Source organism: Ambystoma mexicanum, chromosome 5q (genome assembly GCF_040938575.1).
Source record: "Ambystoma mexicanum isolate Mex_15411 chromosome 5q, UKY_AmexF1_1, whole genome shotgun sequence".
Taxonomy (NCBI): domain Eukaryota; kingdom Metazoa; phylum Chordata; class Amphibia; order Caudata; family Ambystomatidae; genus Ambystoma; species Ambystoma mexicanum.
The window spans coordinates 704,055,587-704,079,936 of NC_090933.1; the positions used below are offsets into that span (position 1 = coordinate 704,055,587).

Genomic DNA, 24,350 nt, shown 5'->3' on the forward strand with positions numbered 1-24,350 from the left:
CATAACAAATAGGTTGGGAAATTGTAAATACATTTGAAAAAGCACCATAAAAGAGACCAGATCAACGTGCCTCCTCCTCCTCCCTGATGAAGAAGAGACCTAGACAGTCAGAGCTTATACCTTGAACCGATTTGAGGGTTTTACTATGGAAAGGTTGTGAATGACCGGAACCAACATCAGGCCTCATGGCACCCTTACCAACCACAGCAACCGCCAGGTCCCGCTATATGTCATGAATGACACACTGGTTGTAAGGACATTTGAATGTTCAGAAATTAAAACCACAATTTTCTCATTTACATTTTCTTCTAGTTGTGGAGCATTGCGAGGAACCAGAAAATGAATCCTACCTCATGGAGCCCTGAACTGGCCACAGAAACCGTGTTTGAGCAGAACGGATTCAGCTCAGTCCTCTATAACTTAAAAATGACAAAGTTCCAATGTCAAATTCTAGTGGGAAGTTGTGTATGCTGTGGCCGTGCAAGGGCTTCATGAGGTCCGATATCTTTTCAGGTTGGTCCTGGTGTTCCACAACTAAAACTAAAATGTAAACCTACATTTCTGACCATTAAAAGGTCCTAACAATACATGTAGTCACCCCAATGTAGGCACCCAACAACTCTCACACTTTATGTGTTTATTTTATTTGTGAAGCACATACACAAGAGCCCGGAGGCATAATAGTGCTCAACATGAAGTAAACACAAAAATCCATACATATAGATTAAATCAGGGGGTCACGAGTAGGCATGTGAAATTAATAAATGAGTGCAGTTTTGAGATCCTGTTTAAATGTGGAGAAGCTGGCACAGGCTTTTAAATCAGTGGGTAAGGCATTCCAACAACTGGGTGCAGAGTGTGTTAAGGACCTGTGTGCAACAATGGACAGCTTGGATCTAGGGGTTTGCAGCAGATGGGCGTTTTTGGAGCAGAGGACTCTGCGAGCAGGCAGCCAGGAAAGTCTACTGGCAAGATACTTGGGGCTCATGCCATAAAGGCACTTGTGCATAATACATAGAGTGCAGTAGGTAACTCTAACTCTCCACTGGTGACCAGTACAAGGCCCTCCTTGCCTTAGAGGTGTGATGAGATCTCTGCAAGCCTTCTACCACTTCCTGGAATATCAATCCCTACTGCATCCTTTTCAATCTGGATTCAGACCTCTTATGGGCACGGAATCTGTTATGATCTCCATCCTGGATGATTTAGCTTTACTTCAGGGACGCGGAGAGGGCGGAGTGTTGATTCTCCTGAACCTCTCTGTGGCTTTTGATACCACTGATCACGGGTTCTTCCTTCAGGGCCTTGAAAAGGCAGGTATTTCCAGGTGTGCTCTTTCCTGGTTTTCAGCCTTCTTAACAGACCGTACTCAAATGGTAGCTCTAACTCCATTTCATTCTGCTCCCATGTCTCTTTCTTGTGGTTTACCCCAGGGATCTTGCTTATCCCCACTTCTTTAGAACATTTACCTCTGAACTTTTGAATTTCTCATTTACAAACATGAGGTACGCTTGTATATGTACGCAGGCGATACCCAGTTGTTATTTCCTCTGGACTCTCCAGTGTTGGATCCACCGCCTAAACCGAGAAACTGTCTTGTTGTGATCAGTGTCTGGATGGCTGGGAATTGGTTGACATTTAATTGGGCAAAAACAGAGGTCCTGGTGGAGGTTCACTTCCTTTAAACACAGCCTGGAGTAAAGATGTTTGGTCAGACTCTTTGGGTCCCTGCCTGAATCCCAGTACACCCGTCAGAAGATTTTGAAAAAAAAAACGCTGCCCTTTCACCGATCTGCAGCTTCAAACCAGGGTAGTGACTACATCCATTATGGAATCTTTGGATTAATGGAATCTACCTTGGCCAGCCAGAGTTTTTGATCCAACGTCTGCAGCTCCTTCGGAATGCAGTAGCACGCCTGGCCACGGGTGCCACTAGGCAGTCTTACTCTTTTAACCTGCTGCAACAGCTTCACTGGTTCCCAGTAAAAAGCTGTATTATTTTCAAGATTCTTCGGAATGTGCATCGTACACTTTATAAATTCGGGAGCCCAGTATCTCCAATCTAAATTGGCTCTCTATACCCCAGCCAGGACGCTCCGCTCTGCCTACCAACAGCTACTGAGAGTGCCAGGACATCAGAGAGCTCATGTTGGAGGGCGTTCCTTTTCGGCCCTTGCATCTTCTATGTGGAATGCTCCACCACTTCAGCTTTGTGAAACTAGCGACTATTGTGGCTTCCGTAAAGCTCTAAAAACCTATCTGTTTTAGTCCTGGCCTGTTTAAGTTCTGGCTGCTCTCTTGAGGACTTTTGCTTATTTTTGCCTCAGCACCTAGATGCTTTTGGGGCGTAGTTAGCGCTTTACTAGTACAACTACATATCAGGAGAGATATATAAAAGATGTTGGTGCTGTTGGCACCTCACTGTCCGCATGATTTAAAAATAAAAAAATAAAACTGCTGGATTTCCACCAAGCCAACAAGGTAATGCATTCTGCACACTTTCAGACTTTTGAAATAAATTTGGAAGCAATCAGTCCAACAGTTTAGGAACCTTTCAAAAAACAGTGCATTTTCCCAATAGGCAAAACCAATGTAAGAAGTTAAAAACAAGCAATGTTTAACACTTTATATCTTTTTTACCGATTGATAGATTTCATGCGGATGCTTCCAACGGCCCTTGCCCTATAATAAATGGATTATATTGCTCGGTCCAAATGTCTTATGCTGTGAGTGCCACTTGTCAGGATGTTTAGTACAGGCAGCTGGCTTCCTGTGGCCGCGATGGAATCTGCTCCAACGTCCTGGAAGAACCGGAAGCTGCAGAAGTCTTCTCCAAAATGGCCACTACCATGACATAACACTCTGGGATGCGTGTTGCCTGATATCTGCAGTCTGGCTCAGCATCGCCTCGTGTCTCAACTCTGCAGGTTAGTGCCTCCTCAGGATGACGCTCTGTTTTCCCTGTCTCTGCCTACATTTCTGTTTCTGTGTTACCTTCCTTTGTTCCAATTCGTTGCCTTCTGACTCTGCCCTTGCCTGTGCCTTCGTTCTTGAGTCCGCTCCTGAATCCGTTATGGCTCCCCGTGTTGAACGCTACCCTGGACCTGCTCTACTCATCAGTCAGCTCACGCTACACCTCTCAGTGCTCCTGTCCCTTACTAAGTATGCTGTTCTCTGTCCAGACTCCTGCGCTGGGTCTACTCTGCAGAACACCTAGATGGCATCCTGAAATCCACCAACACGCCCCCTTCAAATACCCTCTGAGGGTTTTTCCTCCATCCAGGTCCTTCTTGCGACACCAGCTTGTTTTTTGTGTGTAGATTACTCCATGGTAGTAGAGACTGGCTTTTTACAGGGACAGGGCACCTCTCCTCAAGGACAGTAGTTACCGAAGAAGGCCGGTAAGTCCCATACCTGATATTTGTAGAGCAACAAACACGTGCCACATACGCATTTCTGGGTGTACAAATAAACAAAGACACAAAAACACAGAAAGATTCCAAAAGCCATGTAAAACCCGAAGGCATTAAAATTTATTAAATGATGCAATAATAACAGAATGCTTTATTTACAATAGCATTATTTAACATCAAATAAGCAAATAGCATCAGCAAAGCAATATTAACTTGCATAAATGTATTTTAAAAATTTCTGAATATATCTACCTCTGCATAAACTGCTCACATGATAGAAATACAAACATCAATGCAGATGAACAAAGTGATGTCCAGAATGAACTAATTTCTTTTTGTTTAAAATAAATCAAAACTTGGAACACTGTAAGCCGTCTCCTGAAGAACCGTAGTTTAATATATTGCTTAATTTTACCCTTGTATAATTTTTTCACATACACACATTTCAGATGCAAATTCATGAAGGACAACTGTACAAAACGAACCAATAGCAGGGGAAACATAATCTAACATAAGTTTGAGAAAGCAAGTCCATCATCTCTTCAGCAAAATAAAAGTTAAATGAATATGTACTTTTTCCAAAATTTTACACAATTCACTATACAAATATAATACATCCGACAGCTATGTAAGAATGTACAAGACTTAAAAACAGATCTAAGGCATTATGCTATTTATTTAGCATTTTGAGGTTCTTGCACATAGCTTTACCTGTAGTAAGAAACTGAAGAGGTTTGTTTTAGTTTCCAAAGTGATATCAAGGAGAGGGAAAAATAAAAGGAAATTGAACAAAAACCAAGTATAGCAATTCTTTGTGCACAGGATGCTTACTATCATAGGCAGCAAACTACCATACAAATACTAAAAAAGTTGTTAGGGTCACACCAACAATAAATGGCTTACGTTGTATTTCAAAACGGATTGTGTATCTTTGGGTTCTGCAAGTGGAACTGGGCCACCCATTTCTTTCGCCCAAGCCCATATGAATGCCATTTTTAAATACAGATTACAAATTGCATCATATAAACTTCAAAAACATTGCTTTCAATGAATACAGGCCAGAGGGCTCCATAGTTTAAGAGTACAAATGCAATCTAGCAAAACATCTCACTCCATTCTTTAAATTACCTTACGTGGAACACTATCGGAAAGATCGCTCTGCTAAGTTTAAGCATGAATATTTTTTCACATTATGTGTTGTTCACATTTTTAACACAAGAATGAACACTGATGATTTATTCATGTCAAAACCATATCTGTTGTGCAAGATGGGAAATACTGACAGCAAAGGGAACAGATTTGGCTTTTACTGGATGCCTATTATGATCAATGTGATCTGAAGATACCACCACTTTATTTTCTAATCAATGTGATACATCTAGAAACACATTTAATCATCCATCACTGTACACACAATCTTTAGAAATGACTAAATCACTACCACCAAATAAACGTTTGCAGATTTTATTATTTGATTTCAGATCAGACTGGAAACATTTGTATTCTATCCTACAAAATATTCAAATATATATTTGACTTCAGGCATCAAACCTTGACAGCCAATCTGGTACAAACATTTTAAAACCCATTTACACTTCAACTTGGAAGAAACTCTTGCCACTGTTATTTTTATGTGGTTGCATTTAGATGTATATAGGCGCGCACACGTGTGTGTGTCGATATATATATATATATAGATACACACAACTTTTAGATGAAAATATTGTTAAAAGAATATTTCACCAGGTAAAAGTGATGTGTGTGTTGGTAGCTATCTATGACTTGTTAAAGCAATCTGACGGAGAAGCACACAGTTGTGACAATCCCAAAGTGCTGCTCTCTTGTATAGTTGGATATTTCTCTGTGGGTGCTTGTGGTCATGTTACACAAATGTCAATGAATTTACTATGCCTTTCCAAACTTTGGGTAACGTTTACAGCCACCGCTTTACCATGTATGTATTAATCAATATAACTATACATACAAATGCACCTACACACAATTTGATATTTGAACCCTGCCATAAATAAACACTCAAATGCCAAAATAAAAATGTTGACTTAAAAGATATGGTGCGACACGATGTAAATAAAATGCACTGCATTTTAGATGGCATAAGAAATTAAATTCTGGCAATAATGTGCTGATAGGGAACCTGGAGAAGAGGTGCAAATAACGAATTATCCGTCCAAATAACCCTGCAACTTTTCTGGAAAATTATGTCTTCAACCACAATACACCTGTGGAGAAAATGACCATCATACTAGCTTCCTGTTAAGAAATACCTAGTGCATCTAATATTCACTGAGATAATAAAAACACAAATTCCTACAGAAGCTGCCATTTTACAAAGGTTAAATAAAGGACATTAACAGATTAACATGGACAGGATAATAAAGTCTCAAGCCAGCAAATTAGGTCTTATCAAGGCATTGAAAACCTTTACTAACAAAAAAGAAAAATCAGACACAATGCTTTAAAGACAACTAATTTAATACTGAAGTACCTCATTTTGAATTAATTCCACAACATTTTATTTTACAAAAAATATACAATTAGAACATGTACGTCCTGAACTTAAATTATTGCTTGTTTACATGTGAACTGAATGTACCTTGTAATATGCTTTTCGGATTCACGGTGCTGAAGCTTACTATCTCATTCCCATTTACCCCACTGACAAATGGATAGATCGGGGGTACATTTATTGTGAATTATGCCATAAGGAAATTGGCACCTTTTTCTGCAACTCATTCCCAATAAGTAGGGAGATGGAGCAAGCACATAGGAGACAGGATGCTGAAGTGGAAACAGGAGGGATTCCATTAAAAAGGAGGAAATAAGTGTACAAAGCTCCCCACTTAAGCTTGAAAAACACCAAATATCTGCAATTATTCTTTAACCGCAGGAATATAGAATATAACAGATCAACAGCAAAAGAGTCAAGTGAATTCAAAGGTCCAGCAAGAGGAACAGCACTGTCTACTGTATTGACATCTGTGTAGAGAGAATAATTGGGCATATGATTTATAGAATGTGATTCATAAATATTTTATTTTAAACCATGATTTGTCAACTCATAAAATTATTTTTATACAATGAAGAAAGCAACAACAAACAGTCAGCATGCAGGTTCTTCCTGCTGTTTTAGCTGAAACCCTTAGTAAAAACATCCTTGTATAGACTTATGCATATGGGCCTTCATTGCTTGCCACAGACTACATTTCTGCATCACACGCTTTTGACATAGCTCCGATTCATCTTTCATTCTCTTAAAGTCTCAATGTTCTAGACCCACCCTCCACCCCTACATTTGCCAAACCTTCCCTCCCCATCCCGCTAACCCTGAAAATACATTTACATGACTTGGTGCAAAACATTTTTTATTTGGAACCAAAAAACGTCCGGCTGTATACCAGAGAAAATCAGGGTTGAAGTCAGTGTCGGCTATTGAGCAAAATCCAAACGGGAGAAGAACCTTGTTGATATTTCCTTAAATACATACACTTAAATACATTCATCTGGATCGGGTTATGAAAATTGCCTGTCCGTGTTTACTTGCAGAAGAGATCTAAGTTGCACTAAGGTGAATGCAGTGAACAGACTGAGCAAATGTCTGTATGCTAGCTCCATACTGTCAAAAGAAGAGGCTCCTCCTCCGGCGACAACAGTTCTCACTCCAGTCCGGAAGGCAGAGCCCATCTGCAGCGCTGTGTTTTCTCCACCAAAGCTGGCAGGCAGATTAGTTGGTCAAAGCAAAACAACAGAGCTCTTCGGACTGGAAATAATGCTCTGAGCGGGAATGCCCGGTCAGCTGAAGAACTACCAGCAACCTTTAAGGTCAGCAATATTTCTGAAAGACAAAAGAGGTTGTAAAATTATATACAAATGTCCTTTCCAAACAAAAGCACAAACACAGCAGAGAAAATAAAAATATTTTGAACCAAGCACTTGAAACAACACACACCCTTTCTAGACAAGCTGTACATTAAACTACAGTTGTCACAGCAACAAATGTAAAAACAGAACGATACCCCACAGAGAGGACGACTGCTTTTAAAAGTAGGCAGGTTGTTCTTTACCATTTAAGGATAGCTAAAACAAATGTGCTGCACTAATGGCTAGACAATGAATACTTCACAAAAACTAGTTACAATAACACTGCATGGTAATAAATCACAGGTGTTTGCTGCACAGAAAGTGGCAGAACATTCTCTGTCAAGTAGCCACTTCAAAAAACACAAGACTTCTATTGTTAAATGTGTATGTTATCTTCATGGGGTTTAAAAGCTTTATAAATATATTTGTTTTAATATACTTAAAATACCTTGACATGACAGCATTAATACAACATCAGTGAGGTCGGATTTAAAAGTACAGACAAGAGAAGAGATGGATGGCATTAAAAAGCAGTCAACTAATTTATTTCAGAAACAACCAGACTCTTTGCACGTCCAGGAATTAAAGTTAAGTTTATTTTAATTATGGGGAAAAATTAGCAAATGCATTTTTTATAGGTGCATTATAAATACCCAATAAATAAATCCAATTGTAGTTGGCATGCATTTTGTATTTTAAAATCACATTATTTGAAATCTCTTAAATTACATTGCACCATGCTTTGAATGTAAACTAAACTTTACAGACTATTCAGTGGATTGAAAGTTGAGCTATATGTGTAATTGCAAATTAGAGTAGAATTTTGCTGATGTAGACAACCACACTGTTACGAATGCAGGCTATGCTTGGCAGTAATTTACCTTCTACACCACTAGAAACTAAACCTTGGTAACCGAGTTAGGGTTACTAACTTAAATGGAGGTGGACGCCTAGGGAGGGTGTCCACCTCCACCCCCTCCATGCCTCTGCCTTTGCCTACGATGTTAGTTATTCAATTGGCTTTACGTTGTGGTAATTGCGGTTTTCTTTTTTACTAAATTCTACAAATTACTGCAATTGTGAACACAAACGGCCTTTCATGCAGCTTATCCTGGTGTAGGTCTTGGACAATTGATTGGAACACAGTCAATTGTTAGAGGTCTACACCAAGGGTAGGCTACACAACTCAGGTGCAACCAATGTTGCTAGGCACCACCCACGAGAGATCAGGATTTAAAAGCCAGCCAGCCAGTTAGCCAGGGTCATTCCTTGGGAGAGGCTAACAGATGCTGGAAGACCCCAGTAGTGCAGATCTTAATGGAGGACAGCTTGAGGGAAGAGACCTGCGAAAGGAAGATACTTGTGAGCTGTTAGGTGAGAAGAGCGCAATCCATCGACCATAGGGGGAGATGCAAAGGCCTTGGTGAAGGCGACCTTTCAGAGATATAAGTTATTCAGTGCCACAACAATGGTTGCAGCTCTGTTCTCAGGGCCTGGTTATTTAGATTTGAAACAGACCCAGGGACTTGAACTCTACTTGGATGTAATTGGGGCAGCATATGCCTGTGCCTTATAAATGTGATTTTGACTGGGATATGTACCGGTTTGGGAACATAAAAGCCACTGGGACAGGCATGTCAGTTGTGACTGCCCATTGTGTGGTCATGGTAAAGAAACCATTGCTCACTTCCTGCTAATCTGTAAAAATCTCAAGGATCTAAGGGTTAAGTGTTTGAAACCTGTTTTAGCTTTTCTGCATTTTGACAACCTGTGATGCATTACAGTTCTGCAGAACAACAGCTGACTTAAACTTGGCCCACTTTGTTTCTAAATATGTTCACAGGGCATGGCTGAGGAGAGAAAAGAGTATTGCAAATTGTGGGATGTCAATGGACTCAGAGAATGTGGTCAGGTTTTAGCATTTTTGAGCTGTGAATAATGCCACCATATGATAATCCAACTGATCATAAATGAATTTTGGAATCTTTTTAATGCTGGTAATATTGGTATCCCTGTAAAATCATTTTATGATTGTATTAATTGTAAAAAAAAAGTACTGATTGTATTTTGTTTGTTGTATCTAAAAAGCTTAAGCCAAATAAAGGTTAAAAGAAGAAGACGACTAATATTTTCAGGGAGGAAACCGACAGGAACAACCTATTACATAAGCTATGTTTTCACCAAGCCAGCCTTATTAAAAATGTACCCTTCAGCCAGATGGTTAAGGTCGGAAGGATTGTTAGTGACCCTAAGGACTATGAGGATGGGATCACCAAAATGGGAGAGAAATGTTATGCCAGTGGCTACAGACCTGAGGAGGTCAATGCAGCAAGAGAGCGGCTAACTACGGTCAAACAAACATATCTACTCACTGAGACATGAGTGGAAAAAGAACCCATTGCATTGGTATATGCATCAAAATACTCGATCCAAGGTGGACGTATTAAATCAGTCATCAAAAATAACAGGAGAACCCTTACAAGTGATACAAGGGAAGAGCATTTGTTTAGAGAACTATCCACATTTGCCGATAAGAGAAGCACAAACCTGAGAGGCCAATTTGTTAACACCAGACCTGCCAAAAAAATCACAATTGACCAAACGGAGAGGTACTTTACCCTGTTTGCATTGTACAAACTGTGGGGTTGTAGCAAAGGGCAATGTCATAAACCATTCTAGATTTGGAGAGCAAATTTAAATCAACAACTTTGCCGCATGCAACACTAATATTGTGATCTATACCATTAAATGCCCTTGTGGTGTATAATATGTTGCACAGTCCAAAATACCATGTAAACAAAGGTGGAATAAGCACCTGTCTTATCAGGACAAAGATTGTCAACTCAGCAGTGGCCAGACATTGGCTAGAAAAAAAAGACATGAGATTGGTTTCCAGGTTGTGGACGTGATCAGTAAAAAAAAAAAAGATCTGTATGAAGATCTGGCAAAGAGATTAGATCAAAGAGAGACCTTTTGGATTAAAAGATTGGATGCCCTGACGCCAGGCTGAATCAACGAAGAAGTGAACTACATCTGCTTCATATGATTGAATTTGAAACTGTGATATATATATCTGGACATTAGCAACGAGACACACAGACTGTGGCAAATAACGTCATATCATATGTTTCTACATCAATACTGTGATGTTCCTTAGTATGGAACTACTGCCTTCAATTCTAGGTACATCTCAATGTACCACTGGGCCAATGTGTTTATAAGTCTTAGTTACTTACCTGTAACTGTATTTCTCCAGCATTTGTATCTTTCATAGATTCAGATGCTTGAATATTCCCTGTCCTCAGACCGGGAATCCTCAGTGGAATATTCAAGCATCTGAATTTATGAAAGATCCAATGCTGGTGAACCAAATTAACTATTATGTGTACTTCTTACTGTTACTCAGTATTATTGTATCCAATTTGCAGAGTATGCACATTTGACTATTGGATTATGATGCTTCTAGTGTGAAACTCTTATGTATGCAAACTTCGATATGATTCCCATTTATGCTGTGTAAATATGACAGTACTTTGTGAGAAATTCATTAGGCTACATATGATTGAGTTCGGTCTCCAACCGGGGGCCGCAAATTCAATGAAATGATCAAGATTGCCAGTGATGATACAGGCATTAATTATATCGCTGCGCACATACTTTGTGCGGTGTTAGTCATGACAATAGGCATAGCAATAACATCAACATTGTGTTATCACCTTTTGTTTACATGCAAAGATTGTTAGTTTGCTACCAATCCCTGCTCGGCATCCACGAGCGGGACGCGGGCGGATGTGATGTTATCACGTGAGGGTACGCATGACATCACACCGCCTGCGACGGCAGCATATCAATCTCAGGTAAAACAGCAGCCACACACGGTGTATGGAGCTGCAGCTCAGAGGTGAATGCCTCGTTTGGAGCTTTTATGGAAAAATACCAGTAAGGACATTTACTTTTAGAGGTAATGAAAGCCATTTCAGTTATACGAGGGACACAAATTGTAATTGTGTTTGATTTATTTTCTTTCGGATGCTTGCATATTATAGTGGAACGTGGCCAATTAACCGCCATCAGGTTACCGAGAAGACTCAGGTGCCACTCATGACTTACTTTTCACCAATTGCATCTAACACAAGAACACAATATAGTTAAACTAAATGTGCAATTGTTGTTCCCTGCCCCTTTCTCTTTTAAGTTATGCAAATATCGCTAGAATCAATTATGGTAAAATAACGACTACATACACGATTTTGAACATTTTCAACATGCTAAATATGTTATGTTTTTTTCTTCTTTGTGTCTTTTCCTATGCGTATCTTTGATATAGTACTTGTGGAACAATTGTGTAATTATTAAACATGACAGTGTTAAGCCCTGAAGACGGATCCGAAATGCATTGACTATAGGACACCATGGCAAATTGTACTGACTGTTGGAAGCAATAAAATTACTGAGTCATGAAAAAGCAATAATTACAGGAGATGTGATGTAATCAATGGCAATGTTTAGAAATGTTTTGAACTTCGATGTAAATTTTACATTTCACCCGATTTTCAGGGGATAAAGAGAGTGCTTGGTAGGTCCAGGGACAACTTTGAACCTTTGTGTGTTTGGGAGTTTGTCTACATAACAGAAAATGGGAGCTTTCTACATTAACATGTGCCAGGATGGATGAAACAATACAGAGGAATGCCTGCATTTGAAGGATATATGGCCCAGAGTTCAAAGGGTCCACGCCATGGTCTACAAAGCTAGATTCTTGAGGGATCTTTGCTAGGACGGTGTCCAACAAAACCACTCACATTCTCAGATAGTTCTAGTGTATCAGCAAACTTCTTTCCTTTGCAGGGTTCAGTTGTTCGGGACCCTAGTCATTGCTCACTGTGAATGCCTTGCACACATTGCATTCTGAGATGCTTGGTTGGCCCCCAGCAATGTATTCATTTGTTAATTAATCTGTCTTTTATAATGCGGTTAATGCCGGAGACAAGACATAAGCGCGGGACCAGGATTCAGACCTTTTTTGCTCGGAGTTGTCGTGCTTCCAAGACAAACATGTTGTCCACGATCTATCCTTAGGCCGATGAATCTGCACTGTGAGTCCTCAGAGGACTTTCGGTCTCCACAGTGGGCAGGTGCATAGTTCCCCTTTCTACTCTAACATATTGAGGTTGTGCTGAGAGCTTACTCACTGCCACCCTAGCCTATTTCCCTAAGCCTCACTGTCTGGTCTCAGTTTTTCAGGACATGGGAATATGGCGCCTTACTTGATCTGGCAATTGTAGGGAATATGGCACCCCTGACTCACATGAGCCACCTGAAGGTAATACAGTGCCCCCAAATCCCTTTAGCAGATCCACAGGTAAAGAGCATCTGTGACTTGCTTTACAACCATTTCTAACAATCTCTGCCTTGTCCCGCCCAACTTTCTGCCCAAATAAGCACCCCCTAGTCTTGTCTGGAGTTTAAACCTGGCTTTTTTCACTGAAATCACTCTCATCCAGTCCCTCCTGTGACTTGCAACCAAAAATCTTGCCTCTTCCTCCTTCCACACCTCCTCCTTGTTTTACTCTTGTCTTTTCTACCTCCTATTCCTCTTCCCCTCTTCTCCATAGTGGAATCATGTCCTTTCTCCCACGAGTAGAGCCCCCTACTATCATTTACATTGTAATAGGGGCATTGCAGCTATCAGGGCCACGCGTCGCTGGCCCATTCTTCCCTGGGCTTTCCTGAGCCTGATTGGCCATCGCCCTGTGAATCCACCTTTTCCCTTGGTGGGTAAACACTCCCCATGAATCCACCATACTCGTGTCAGGCAGTGGAATCATATCTGCATCCCAAGCCCGTAATCCACTTGCCTGGTTTGTGGTGAATTGGCTGTCCTCTCTCTGCTTTTAGATGGAAAACTGACAGCTGCTGTTTGCGACAGGTGCTAGCATCGGACTCTGATCTCTCTTTCGGTTGCCATATCTTTTTATTTAATGCCAGGATTTATCCTGTTGATTAGCATGAAGCTGAGGCTGCCGCTCCACACATGGACTGTATGACCCAGTCATGATCATATGTGTGTGAGAGAGAGAGAGTGCGAGAGAGAGAGAGAGAGAGAGAGAGAGAGAGAGAGAGAGAGAGAGAGGGAGGGATGAGAGAGAGAGGGAGAGAGAGAGACATCTTTAGAGGGAATTTATTGTCTGACATACTACTACCAGATATGGGAAAAGTGACTGGCACTGTGTAAGTGACATTGTGACATGGTATGGTGTTATTTCAGAGAGAAAGGCAGCTAAATGAATCTTTCTTGGGTAACTTTAGGAATGAGGATCTGATTATTTAAGGAAGGGGTCAAATGGAGAATACCAGTGCAGGTTTTTATTAAAGCGGTACAGAATTACAGCTGAGATTGTATTATCGAGAGGTTAGAGCATGACATCCATATAGTCACCCAAGCTTTATTTTCCCCAGAGAGGGTGGTGAAATTATATTTTCATTAAACAGACTAGGAGGGGAGGTTTTTGTGCTGCAAGGCAGTTGTAGGCAAAGGTGTTCTAAAAAAATATATAGGTATGAGAATTATTGGGAGGGCGGTGGGGTATAGAGGCAATCCATTTTGTTTTATTTTGGGGATTACAGTGGATGATAGTCATGGAAGGCAGAATAGCTTTGATGGCTCCATATTCAACTGCCAGCTAAAAGGTGGAAGTCTATTTCAATCACCGGTTTTGTACGAAAGTGCCTCTTGTCCCGCTGTGATCCATTGATTGAAAATGTCTACACTCCGGACTCTGTATCACTTACACTCCACCAACACCATGCACAGCCTCCCAATACGACCCCCCCTTCAAATCACCCACACTGGTGGGCCTGTTCTTCAGTTCTGATTCATGGCTTGGAAGTGGGGTTCTCCCTTCAACCCTCACAGGTTCAAGCTGCTCACACCATGCAAGGCATAGCCTCACATGGTCTTCATCCCCATCACTCCTTCGCACAACCCTCCCCCCCCCAATCCTCTCCTACTCACCTGGACTCCATTTGGAATGGGGTACAGTACCAATGCCCGCCGTCCTTTAATCCAGTCTATCTAATCACACACCTTTGCTCATTACTGAGATGCCACCACTGCACTACCTCAACCACACTTGCGACTCCTGTCCCCCCCAAATAGGTATACTTGGAAACTGGGAAATTCTGACATTTACCATAGCAATCGTAAGGTCTCCTTAGAAGTATGTGAAGCTACTTTATTCCAACATAGAGTGCCTTTTTCTTTGACCCACTGTTGTGCAAGCACTTAAGGCTACTGGTTTACACCAACAAAGGTCCAGAGTGGTTTAAAAGACCCACTGATGGAGAGTTCACTACTGCAGCAAATACGCCCAGGCAGAGCATCAAGGAAAGTGTACTGTAACACATTCAGGTCCAAACCCAAAATCCAGAGTTACAAGAGTAGGGAATCAGGTGGTATTTAATATGCTCCGACAGCTGAGATGGAACAGTTTCTCACTTTGGCCTGACAAGTTAAACTGCCCAAGGACCTGGCTTTGCTCTAGATAGTTGGATAGAAAGATTATTTATGAGAGGTTTAACAAGATTAAAAAACATTGGAGCATCTTTTTGGCAGGTTTCGAATGGACGTAGCTAAGTAGAGCAGTTTGGTGGCAGAAATACGTTGCTGAAAGCCGAAACCCTTTCTTGAGAGTGTGGTGAAGAGAGGAAAGAGGAGGAAAGTGGAGCTTTTCAAAGGGTGATGCAAGAGTAGCCTGCAGTGCAGTGGGCTCTATTAAACATCCAAATGCAAGTCTCTTGAGCGCCATGGGCCACTTTGGGACTGTGTGGTGTTGTATTGTCGGCTGGGATACATGGTATAGCAGAACCTCTTTTCTAGGCCATTTTCTATTTTGGTATGCCGAGGTGAGTGGAGCCCTATTATTAAGAAAGTGATAGTGCATTGATGTTAGAGATTTTAAACAGTTGGTGCCAGCAAAATGAAGTTAGTACAACTTGTATGCCCAGAGAAAGTGTGAGGTACATGGGTGAAGAAAAATGTATTTGAGTATTAAAAGTTGGGTCTATTTAACATTTCATGGAACTAGGTAAGCTCTTATTTTCGAGTGGTGCTTTAGGGGTGAATGGAATTTATTAAGACTATTTTTAGGTGAAGTTGATGGAGTCCCAAGGGATCAGCAGAGCCTTTGTTCTTTATTTGTATGTATGGGTGCTTTTTACACATCCAGCCTGGATTGGGAAGCATTTCTGTACTGCTACAGTCTTCATTCTTTTTCACCCATGAAACTGGGCAGAGACGATGTTGTGCTACCTGGGAGCATACACATCAGGCCACCCACGCCTCAGACCAAGCATTGGGGTATTATGGTGCAGTCAGTGATGGCTATTGTCACTCCCTACCTGGTGTATTGAATGCGGGGGGCATGCAGAGAGGACCTATACTTGGAACAGAGCAGGGAACACAGAACCTGTGTTTATATCTACGTTTATATCTACGGAAGGCATATCCTAGAATGGAAGGAAGTGAAGAAATCATTTTAGGCAGATGAAAGCATTGGCTAGACTAGTGATTATGAGGACATTTGTAGCACATTACACATGGCACTGAGCAGTTGCAGACTGCATCTGGGCACAGATGAAATAAGAGAATATAGTATTCTAATATAACCTGTGATATGCATGTGGGGCACATTTGAAGACAAAACAGTACTGATGAGAACAGGAAGGCTGCATTGGATAGCCTAAATCAGAAGGGCCTGGTTGGGAGAGAGGACTGTACAAATCTATATGCACTTTAGTGCTGCTTTCATTAATTCAAGGAATTGCTAACCAGGTGCATTCCACTGGCCAATGTGTAAGGTCATGGGGGCAGAGTCCCAAAACACTTTGGCTCATGAGATGAGATGCTTGGGGAGTATGGATTCATTTCTTAGAGACACGACAGTGGCTAGTTTTGTAACCAAGCTATGATGGAGGTGTTGCACAGGGATACATTCTGATTCTACAAAGAATTTCGGGCCAAATTACCAGTTCATCGGTAGCTGTATAACGTACCCTATGATGCCAAGAGGATGCTTAGTCACATCTGACGTAGTGAGGGGGCAGGTATACTAGCCAGGAAGAGAGTGCCTGAATACTCTGAGAATAATGAAAGGAAAGACGAATGACAGCCATAAAAGTGTTTTGTGTTTGAGGATTACAAGTGGAGTGTGAAGATATTACAGGGATTCAAATCTGGGCCTGGTGGCATTGGTGTGGAGCAACCTACCCATTGGCATTCTTGACATGAGAGTTTCCTTGCCCCTTGCAAGACAGTCATGTTGCTGTGTCAGAGTTCGAGGCAGAGAGAGAGCCCTATCCAGCTACAGTCTCAGAAGACGCCATTCCTGCATGGAGTTTTTTTTCTTAATTTCAAGACTACTCTACAAACTGAGTGACCACATCAAGGCCTTTCCAGCGCTGAGGATCTTCTAAGGATATTGCCTGTCACCAGGGCTCCAGATGAGATTTTATAGTGGGAGAATTTGACTATTTTTTAAAGTTGAAAGTAAAAAAGAAATGACCCCTCGTTAATATTCTTTCAGATAAATGTTCCCCCCACGGATTCATTTTTTAAATATCTCCAGAGTCAGATGTCTTGGCACAACCAAGCTTTAGGGACCACAAGAAGAGAGATAGTAACCTGTGTGCCACTTGGGTATGTGAAAGCCTGAAAAACTTGGTGGTGGATTAAGGGCTACAAGGTGAGCTCTTATGAAGGCATGAGGCGTCTCTTCATTCTGGAATGTATTGTTGATGCCTGTTCCCTAGAGCTGAGACAGCACCTTGCTGGCTAAGGAGCTGGACCCCAAGAATCTAGCAGTAGCTGCTGACTTGGGGTGGCCAACAGGACTACCCACAAGGAGTCTGGGGCTCCACGCAAGAATGAGGATGGGAGGAAGCATAAGAAGGATGAGAAGGACCTTTCCAAATATCCCCACCAAAAGAGGGCCACAAATATAACGAGGGTAAGTATCCCCCTAAACATCTGTATAGGGATAGTGAAACCTCTGGACCCAAACCAGAGGGAGGTTATTAGAAACCCCCATTCGAAAAGACATTTGGGAAATGTATGGTTTGTGGGTCTGGTGACCATCTGAAAGGAGATCCCAAATGTAAGGGCAAACCTTCAGGGATCCCCTTTGTCAGCTTAGCATTCACACATGATGTAGATATCCCAATGACAGGGGCTAGCTTTCGCCCTCACTCTCAAGCTGAAGAACCCATTGGTGTTCAGGCTGGAGTTTCTTTAGTATCGCTGGGACTGTGGGAACAACAGAACATTGAGGTCTATAATTCCATTCCTGATAACACTAAAGAGCGTTATAAAGATAGTGTACTTGTAAATGGTCAGGAGACCACTGCCATTAGGGTCAGTATAACTGTGATAGATGACAGTTTCTTTCAACCTAAGGAAGTTGACAAGGCTCCCAAAAGGCTTAGGTCTGCGTCAGCAGGCAGCTTCCCTGAGTGAAGGGCAAGACCATGGGAAGCATAGGCTATACTGGGAGGATGGACTCCTATTCAGTGAGCCTATGATGTTTATTCCAGGGGACCTCACGAGACGGTGGTACCCCAAGAAATGAGATCCAAATTCCTACAGTTGGCACATGAAGTCCCAGTGGCTGGTCACTTAAGTTTTAAGAGGACCAAGGAGAGGATACCACTGTACTTTTACTGGCCCAAAATGGTGCAGAAATTGAGAAACGCTGGTGGATTTGCCGCACTTGCCAGTTGTCTGGTAAAAGTGGAGCCAAGAATGTGGCACCTTTCCGTGCCTCTTCCAGTTGTGGGAGTTCCTTTTGAGAGGGTGGGGATTGACAATGTTGGTCCCCTAGACCTTCCAAATCCTTCAGACAACCGATGTATATTGGATGTAGTGGACCATGCCACTTGGTACCCTGAAGCTATTCCAATGAGAACTGTTACTGCTCAGGCAGTGGCTAAGGCTCTACTTGGCATTTTATACCAGAGTAGGATATCCTAAGGAGGTTGTATCTGACAGGGGGTCACATTTTATGTCCCACTACATGCAAGCAATGTGGAAAGCCTGTGGGGTCACCAACAAGTTCTGAACTGTCTACCACCCTCAAACAAATGGATTAGTAGAGAGGTTCAATAGAACAAAGAGCATGATTGGAGCTTTGGAAGAACCACTTAGAAGAAAGTGGGACCTTCTTTTACCAGGTCTTCTTTTTGCCTATAGAGAAGTTTCTCAAGCAGCAGTGGGCTTTAGCCCTGTTGAGCTACTTTATGGTCATCCTATTAAGGAGGGTCTGGAGAGCCCTCCTTCCCTCAAGCCAGCAAGGATTACTATGTGCTAAGCATTGGCATGACTAGAATGAAAGCATGGTGGAGTTTAATCCAGACCAACAAGTTCTCATAGTGGTTCCAGTAAGTCTTTCAGGACAAATGGCCAGGACCCTTCAAAGTTGTAGGAAAACTCGGAGAGGTCAATTATTTGATAGTCTTGGGCAACCCCAAGGAGGCCGCTAGGGTCTTTCATACCAACCGTCTTATGGCTTATGTTTCCAGACCAAAGATAGGAGCTTTGCTCTTAGCTTCTGATCAAGAAGAGGAGAGCGAACCCCTCCAAGATCTTCTAACCAGACACCCTTCAAATAGTAGAAGGGGCAACATCCTCTACTAATCTGACAATACAGCAACAGCAGGGGTGGATGATTTGTTAACTCATTTTACCCCTCTATTCTCATTTACACCAGGCTTGACCCCTTGGGGCCAACATGCCATTTACACTGGTGATAGTTTACCTGTTAAAAGCAGGGGCTAGAGGATGTCAGATAATGGGAGGACTCACATATAGGAAGAATTCAACAAGATGCTTGACATTGGAGTGACTGAACATTCCACAAGTCCATGGGCTAGCCCAGTGTTGTTAGTAACAAAGGCAGGAACTAAGGAACCTAGATTCTGTGTTGACTATAGGGCATTAATTGCAGTTAACAAGACTGATGCACATCCCTTGCCAAGGACAGATGAACTGGTGGATAAGCTTGTCTCAGCAAAATTCCTCAGTACTTTTGACCTGACAAGTGGTTCTTGGCAGATTGCCATGACTGACCAGTCCAATGAGAAGACAGCATTCTCAACTACAGAAGGCTTGTACCAGTTTAAGGTCATGCTCTTTGGTTTAGAGAATGCACCTGCCACATTCCAGAGAATGCTTATCTATGATCTGAACGGGCTAGAGAACATTTGCATGGAATACTTGGATGACATTGCAGTGTTCAGCCCTACCTGGGAAGAACATATTGACCACCTGGGAAATGTGTTGCAGGCCCCTCAACAGGCCAATCTAAATCAAAGCAAGTAAATGTCAAGTTGGTCAGAGTAAAGTGGTCTACCTTGGTCATGAGGTAGGAGGAGGGGAGATTAAGCCCTTACCCAGAAACTTACAGGCTGTACAAGACTGGCCAACTCCAACTACTCAAACAGGAGCCTTCTTAGGACTTACTGGTTACTACTAGGGGTGTACCGAACTATTCTTCCGAAGTTCGCCTGAACTACAGCTATCCGGCTTCGGCAGAATAGTTTCTGCGTAGTGACTCAAAGCTGAAGTCCACTTACAATGATTAGCTGCCTTCTCCCTGTTTGGGAGATGACGGAAATCATAGAAAGTTTTACAGTGTTCAGGCTGCAGAAATCAAATAAGCCGTTTGCTCATTGGCTTCTGCAGCCTGACCACAGAGAAAACAGCCTCAGACCGTGTTAGAATAGGAAGTGAGGGAAGGGAACAGTTCCTCCCTTCCCTCACTTCCTATGCCTCTTCTTCGAACCATCTCCTGTTTCCTTCCAACCACCGCCGCATGTTTCCCTCCAAGCATCTCCTGACGTTTCCCTTCAAGTACTGTTACGCTCACCTGGCTCCCACAGAGGCGTCGATCTGGACTGGACAGCTGCGGTCTCCACCAATGTGACGCGTAGGGCCGAGATGACGGACTGGACTGGCCCACCTAGCTTCGTTTGCTTGGCTCGTAGGAATATTCTTCTGCAAGTGGAGAAAGGGAATTAACCACCCGTGGAGTTGAGCGTAAATCCCACCAACCCGTTTTTCTCCCCACTGATCACCTTGGATGTCCCCTCTTATAGTCTCACATGATGATTTGAAAAGATGAGCTCTCCATCCTGCATTGAGCGCAGGGGCGCGTAGATAACTAGTTGCTTCACTGGCTCGAAGGAATTGGTGAGTTCCAGAACAATATTGACTCCGATATTCCCGGCAAGACGCCGTAAGTATGTAGTTAGTAAGAGTTCAAATGTCTGACTTTCACTCTTGTCCGATTCCTTGCAGGTTGCAGCTTGACCCTACTGAAGAGTTCCTCGTGGCAACCGGTAATGTTCTGGTAAGGATTTGTATTATCCAAAACAATAATGTCCATATGTAACCTGTTGCTTTCTCCCTTATTCAGGCGCTGAGAGAAAGTATGAAGTCTCGGGGAATTATGCCTCCGGCGGTAAAATCAGGTAAGTCTTTTGTGGTGAGGAGGGTTCCCCTTGTTAGTCCCTTGTTTCACCTTGCTGTCCTTTTGTTTCCCCTTAGGGGCCGGGGTTCGGCTAGGATGCAGTGGAAGCTGTGCCGACCCGTCAAGAAGATTAGTACCCCCGGTGGTAAAATCAGGTAAGTCTATGGGGGGTATTCCTCTGTGTATTCCCTTGGCTCACCTTGCTGTTCTTGTCTTCTCCTTAGGTGCCGGAGTGCGGCGGGAACATGCAGGAGGAATCGTGAATTTAGGTAAGGATCAAAGGTATTGCTCTTGTTCTAACCTTTTCTCCTTCTTTCTCCCTTTTTCTAGGAGCTCCAAACTCGAGGCGGGCGTGGCAGAACACTGGATGCAAACTTGCAGGCACAGTGAGCGTCACGCTGCTGGATGCAGAATAACGCGAAGCTTGTGCTGCTCTTCGGGCGTGGTTTAAATAGCCTCCAAAGTGGTCCCAGGTAAGTATTCCTCCCCAGCCCCAGCCGAGTAAAAAAATAGTCCCTAGGTAAAATAGTCCCTTCCAAGCCTTGTTTGGCTTGGAGCTCTTGCAGCATGGTCTGCATCAGGTAAGTTTGCAGCATGGCCTGCATCAGGTAAGTTTTAATCTATGAGCCTGGCGCCAGGACTGACTCTCCATATGAGCCTGGCGCCATAGGCGCCAGGACTGCACCCAAATAGCCCCTAGCGGGGGTTGTTGGGCTTGCTTGGGGTAACTTGATGCCTGCTTCCGGGGTTGCTGGACTTGGTCTGGGTCCCCGGGGGTAGGCATCATGACAAGTACCTGCTGGTGTCCCCCTCCATGGACCTATTGATGTTTCCCTGCAAGCACCTCCTGAGGTCCCGGTCACATCTCCAGCTTCCTGTGCTCAGTTCTTTCTCTCATGCAACTCCTTTGTCAATAACGGCTTTCTCAAAACTCCTGTGACTAGGGCCTACATGTGTTTAGTCTTAGTACTGCAATTGCGTTACTGGTTGGAATTTAACTTCTTTCCACACTCAGCAGTAGCAGGCGTTTCATCTTGTGATTTATGAAGCCTATCCACCATTTTGAATTTCTGTCTGTGACGGTCAGTGGTAGCAACTGAGTTGAGGTGAACAGTTTAAGTGTTTCTGCAGTACTGTGATCATTTCTGAACAGGTTGGGCAAAGTGGGAAGGGTTACCAGAAACTTTGTTATGTGCACCCGAACGTTTTCCACAACAACCTGAGGAGCGGCGAATCAAAGGATCACAATGATATGCCATGGTTTTCCCCTGGGCATCATGGGTCAAGCTCTGGACTTACGTTGTGTGATCAGGTTTAAAAAATAAACAAGAACGTACAGCAAAATATTAAAGTATTTTAACGTCCAAACCAAGTTAAGAAACATGCACAGTTCTATTAAGTAATTATTATTAAAAATGTTAAGAAAAGATGAAAGGAAACAAGGAAAATTACTGTTTCAATAAAAGACAATCGGATGGCCAACTAACGTGGGTTACTATGGGGAGCAATGGAATAGTGAAAAAAATGACAACACGTTGGCTGGATTCTACAGACTGGAAACTACACAAAGTTTTATGAAGCAAAAACTTCACTAGTGGGGGTTGGGGGGATTCCAGAGCCATAGTCAATGAGGGCTTCACAAAGTCGCACAGGCTTCTTGAATCACTGCTAGGAAAAGAAAAGTGAGCAAAGAAAAATAAGGGAGTGGAAGACGTCCCTTCCAATGGACCAGTGCCAATAATAAAGTCTGATCTGTTGAATGGCTTATTCCCAATCATTTCCTAAATTGAAGGAGCTTTGCAATGCTCTCTGTTTGCAAATAGTAGCCGAGCAGGGCTCCACCTTCTTGGAAATCCCTCCGGACTTCTCTGGGTCAAAACATCTCTTTGCAATAAGAACGCTCAGAATGATCATTGCCACTTTGGGTACCAATGGAAGTCACGTCTTTTCTGAGCAGCTTAAGGGGTGTTGGTTGCTTCCTGCTTCCCCAGCTGAGATATCGGGGAAATATGATTTCCAGGCAAGGAACATCAAAAGTCCAAATCTCCCTCCTGTCTTGCTTACCCACAGTCATTTACATCACATACATTTCGGCTGCACGATTACTAGGCAACAGGTTCAACACCTTTATATAAGGGTTTTTAATTGGACACCTATGTTGTAAAGTGTATTTTTACATATGGTTGTACTTATCTGTAGTATTATTAGCACGATGGATCAGCGTTGTTAATAAGTCAGCATTATTTTGATACTTCTTTAGGCAACCTACTGCTTGTCAACCTCTGGCATATGTTACTTGTGCCAAACATTGTTTTGGGGAAACTGAACTCACAGAGCTTCTAGCTTCTCTCTACCACATCCACTTTTACACTGGTTCCTTCACAATCACTATAACACATAATGATGATCCGATAACGTGCATGTCTGGCTTAGAAATAAAAAAAACATCAATTAGCTAGCGATGTGTGATTACAGATAGGTAAATTCATGCAACCAAATATAAGGCATTTTTTAAATAACATCTAATACGAAGATACTGATAAGTTTCAGATAAAGTATTAATAAATAAGTCCGTTTTACACATTTTAGGTTGTAAGGTACTAGACAAAGGTCACTCGCACCCTGGCATGAATGCCAGTACTCCACATGCACAGAGCACACATGTCATGCAAGCCGAGAGTGAATTTGTAACTTGGCAAAAGCTAATGGCAAGTACACATTTTTTGGCCCCACTAAGTATAGCACAATAGAGGACTAACTTGCTCAAAAGCTATAACATTAACACTTCTGCACTATTTTCGTTCATCGCAATGTTGGTTGCTGCATTTAAATAGCTACGTTCCTTGCTTTCTTCTACCAATCACGCCCCACTGCATAAGAAATAATATTTTCTGGGCAGCATGCCCAGAATATGTCCTTGCAATAATATTGCTACCAAGAGTATAGCCGAAATGAGGCCTCCCCTGAGTAAGTGCTAATTACTCCCCCAATGAGAGATTTGTGTGCAGCTCAGTCCCATTACCCTTGTTTGGATTAGCATGTAAGGTAGTAATCTAAATAATTCAAGAGCCTGCTGCCATAAGTACAAGACAATGAAACGTGGAAAAACACTCAACAACATTAAACATGGAACACATTAAACGGCCATGGTGCACATCTAAAACAAGCTTTTCCTTTTAAAGGACACATTACGAAAATGTAATTGTGTAAAGAAGCCAACCAAACTCGATACAATGCAACAGCAACCACACTGAAAATCCAATAGTGCGGCACCCTCGTTTAATCGTATAATGTAATCCATGTATTTCAAATCAATTGCCTATTAAGGTGGTTTTGCAATTATTCAAAGAGAACATATGCCTGTCTAAAGCTGTGCTTGGTGTTGGCAACAACATTTTGCCACGGTTGATTGTAAAACTATAACACTTGCCCATCCGGTATGATAAGAAAGTGAGTTAAAACACTTGCATCGTAGATCTGTGAGTGGCCTACGGCCACATGTTTAAATCCAGACAGGGGAGACTAGGACCATAAT

General features: G+C 42.4%; 1 protein-coding gene across 17 annotated transcripts in view; it reads right to left on the reverse strand.

The window, feature by feature from the left end:
* Nucleotides 1-3,506: 3,506 nt before the first annotated feature.
* The window catches only part of NCOA2 (nuclear receptor coactivator 2), a 2,606,235-nt gene continuing 2,585,391 nt past the window's right edge, over nt 3,507-24,350 (reverse strand). For all 17 annotated transcript variants that reach the window (XM_069621172.1, XM_069621171.1, XM_069621170.1 and 14 more), the window contains one exon: nt 3,507-7,266. In XM_069621172.1, coding sequence (XP_069477273.1) covers nt 7,255-7,266 — 12 coding nt within the window. In that variant the 3' untranslated portion in view covers nt 3,507-7,254. The remainder of the gene's footprint in view (nt 7,267-24,350) is intronic.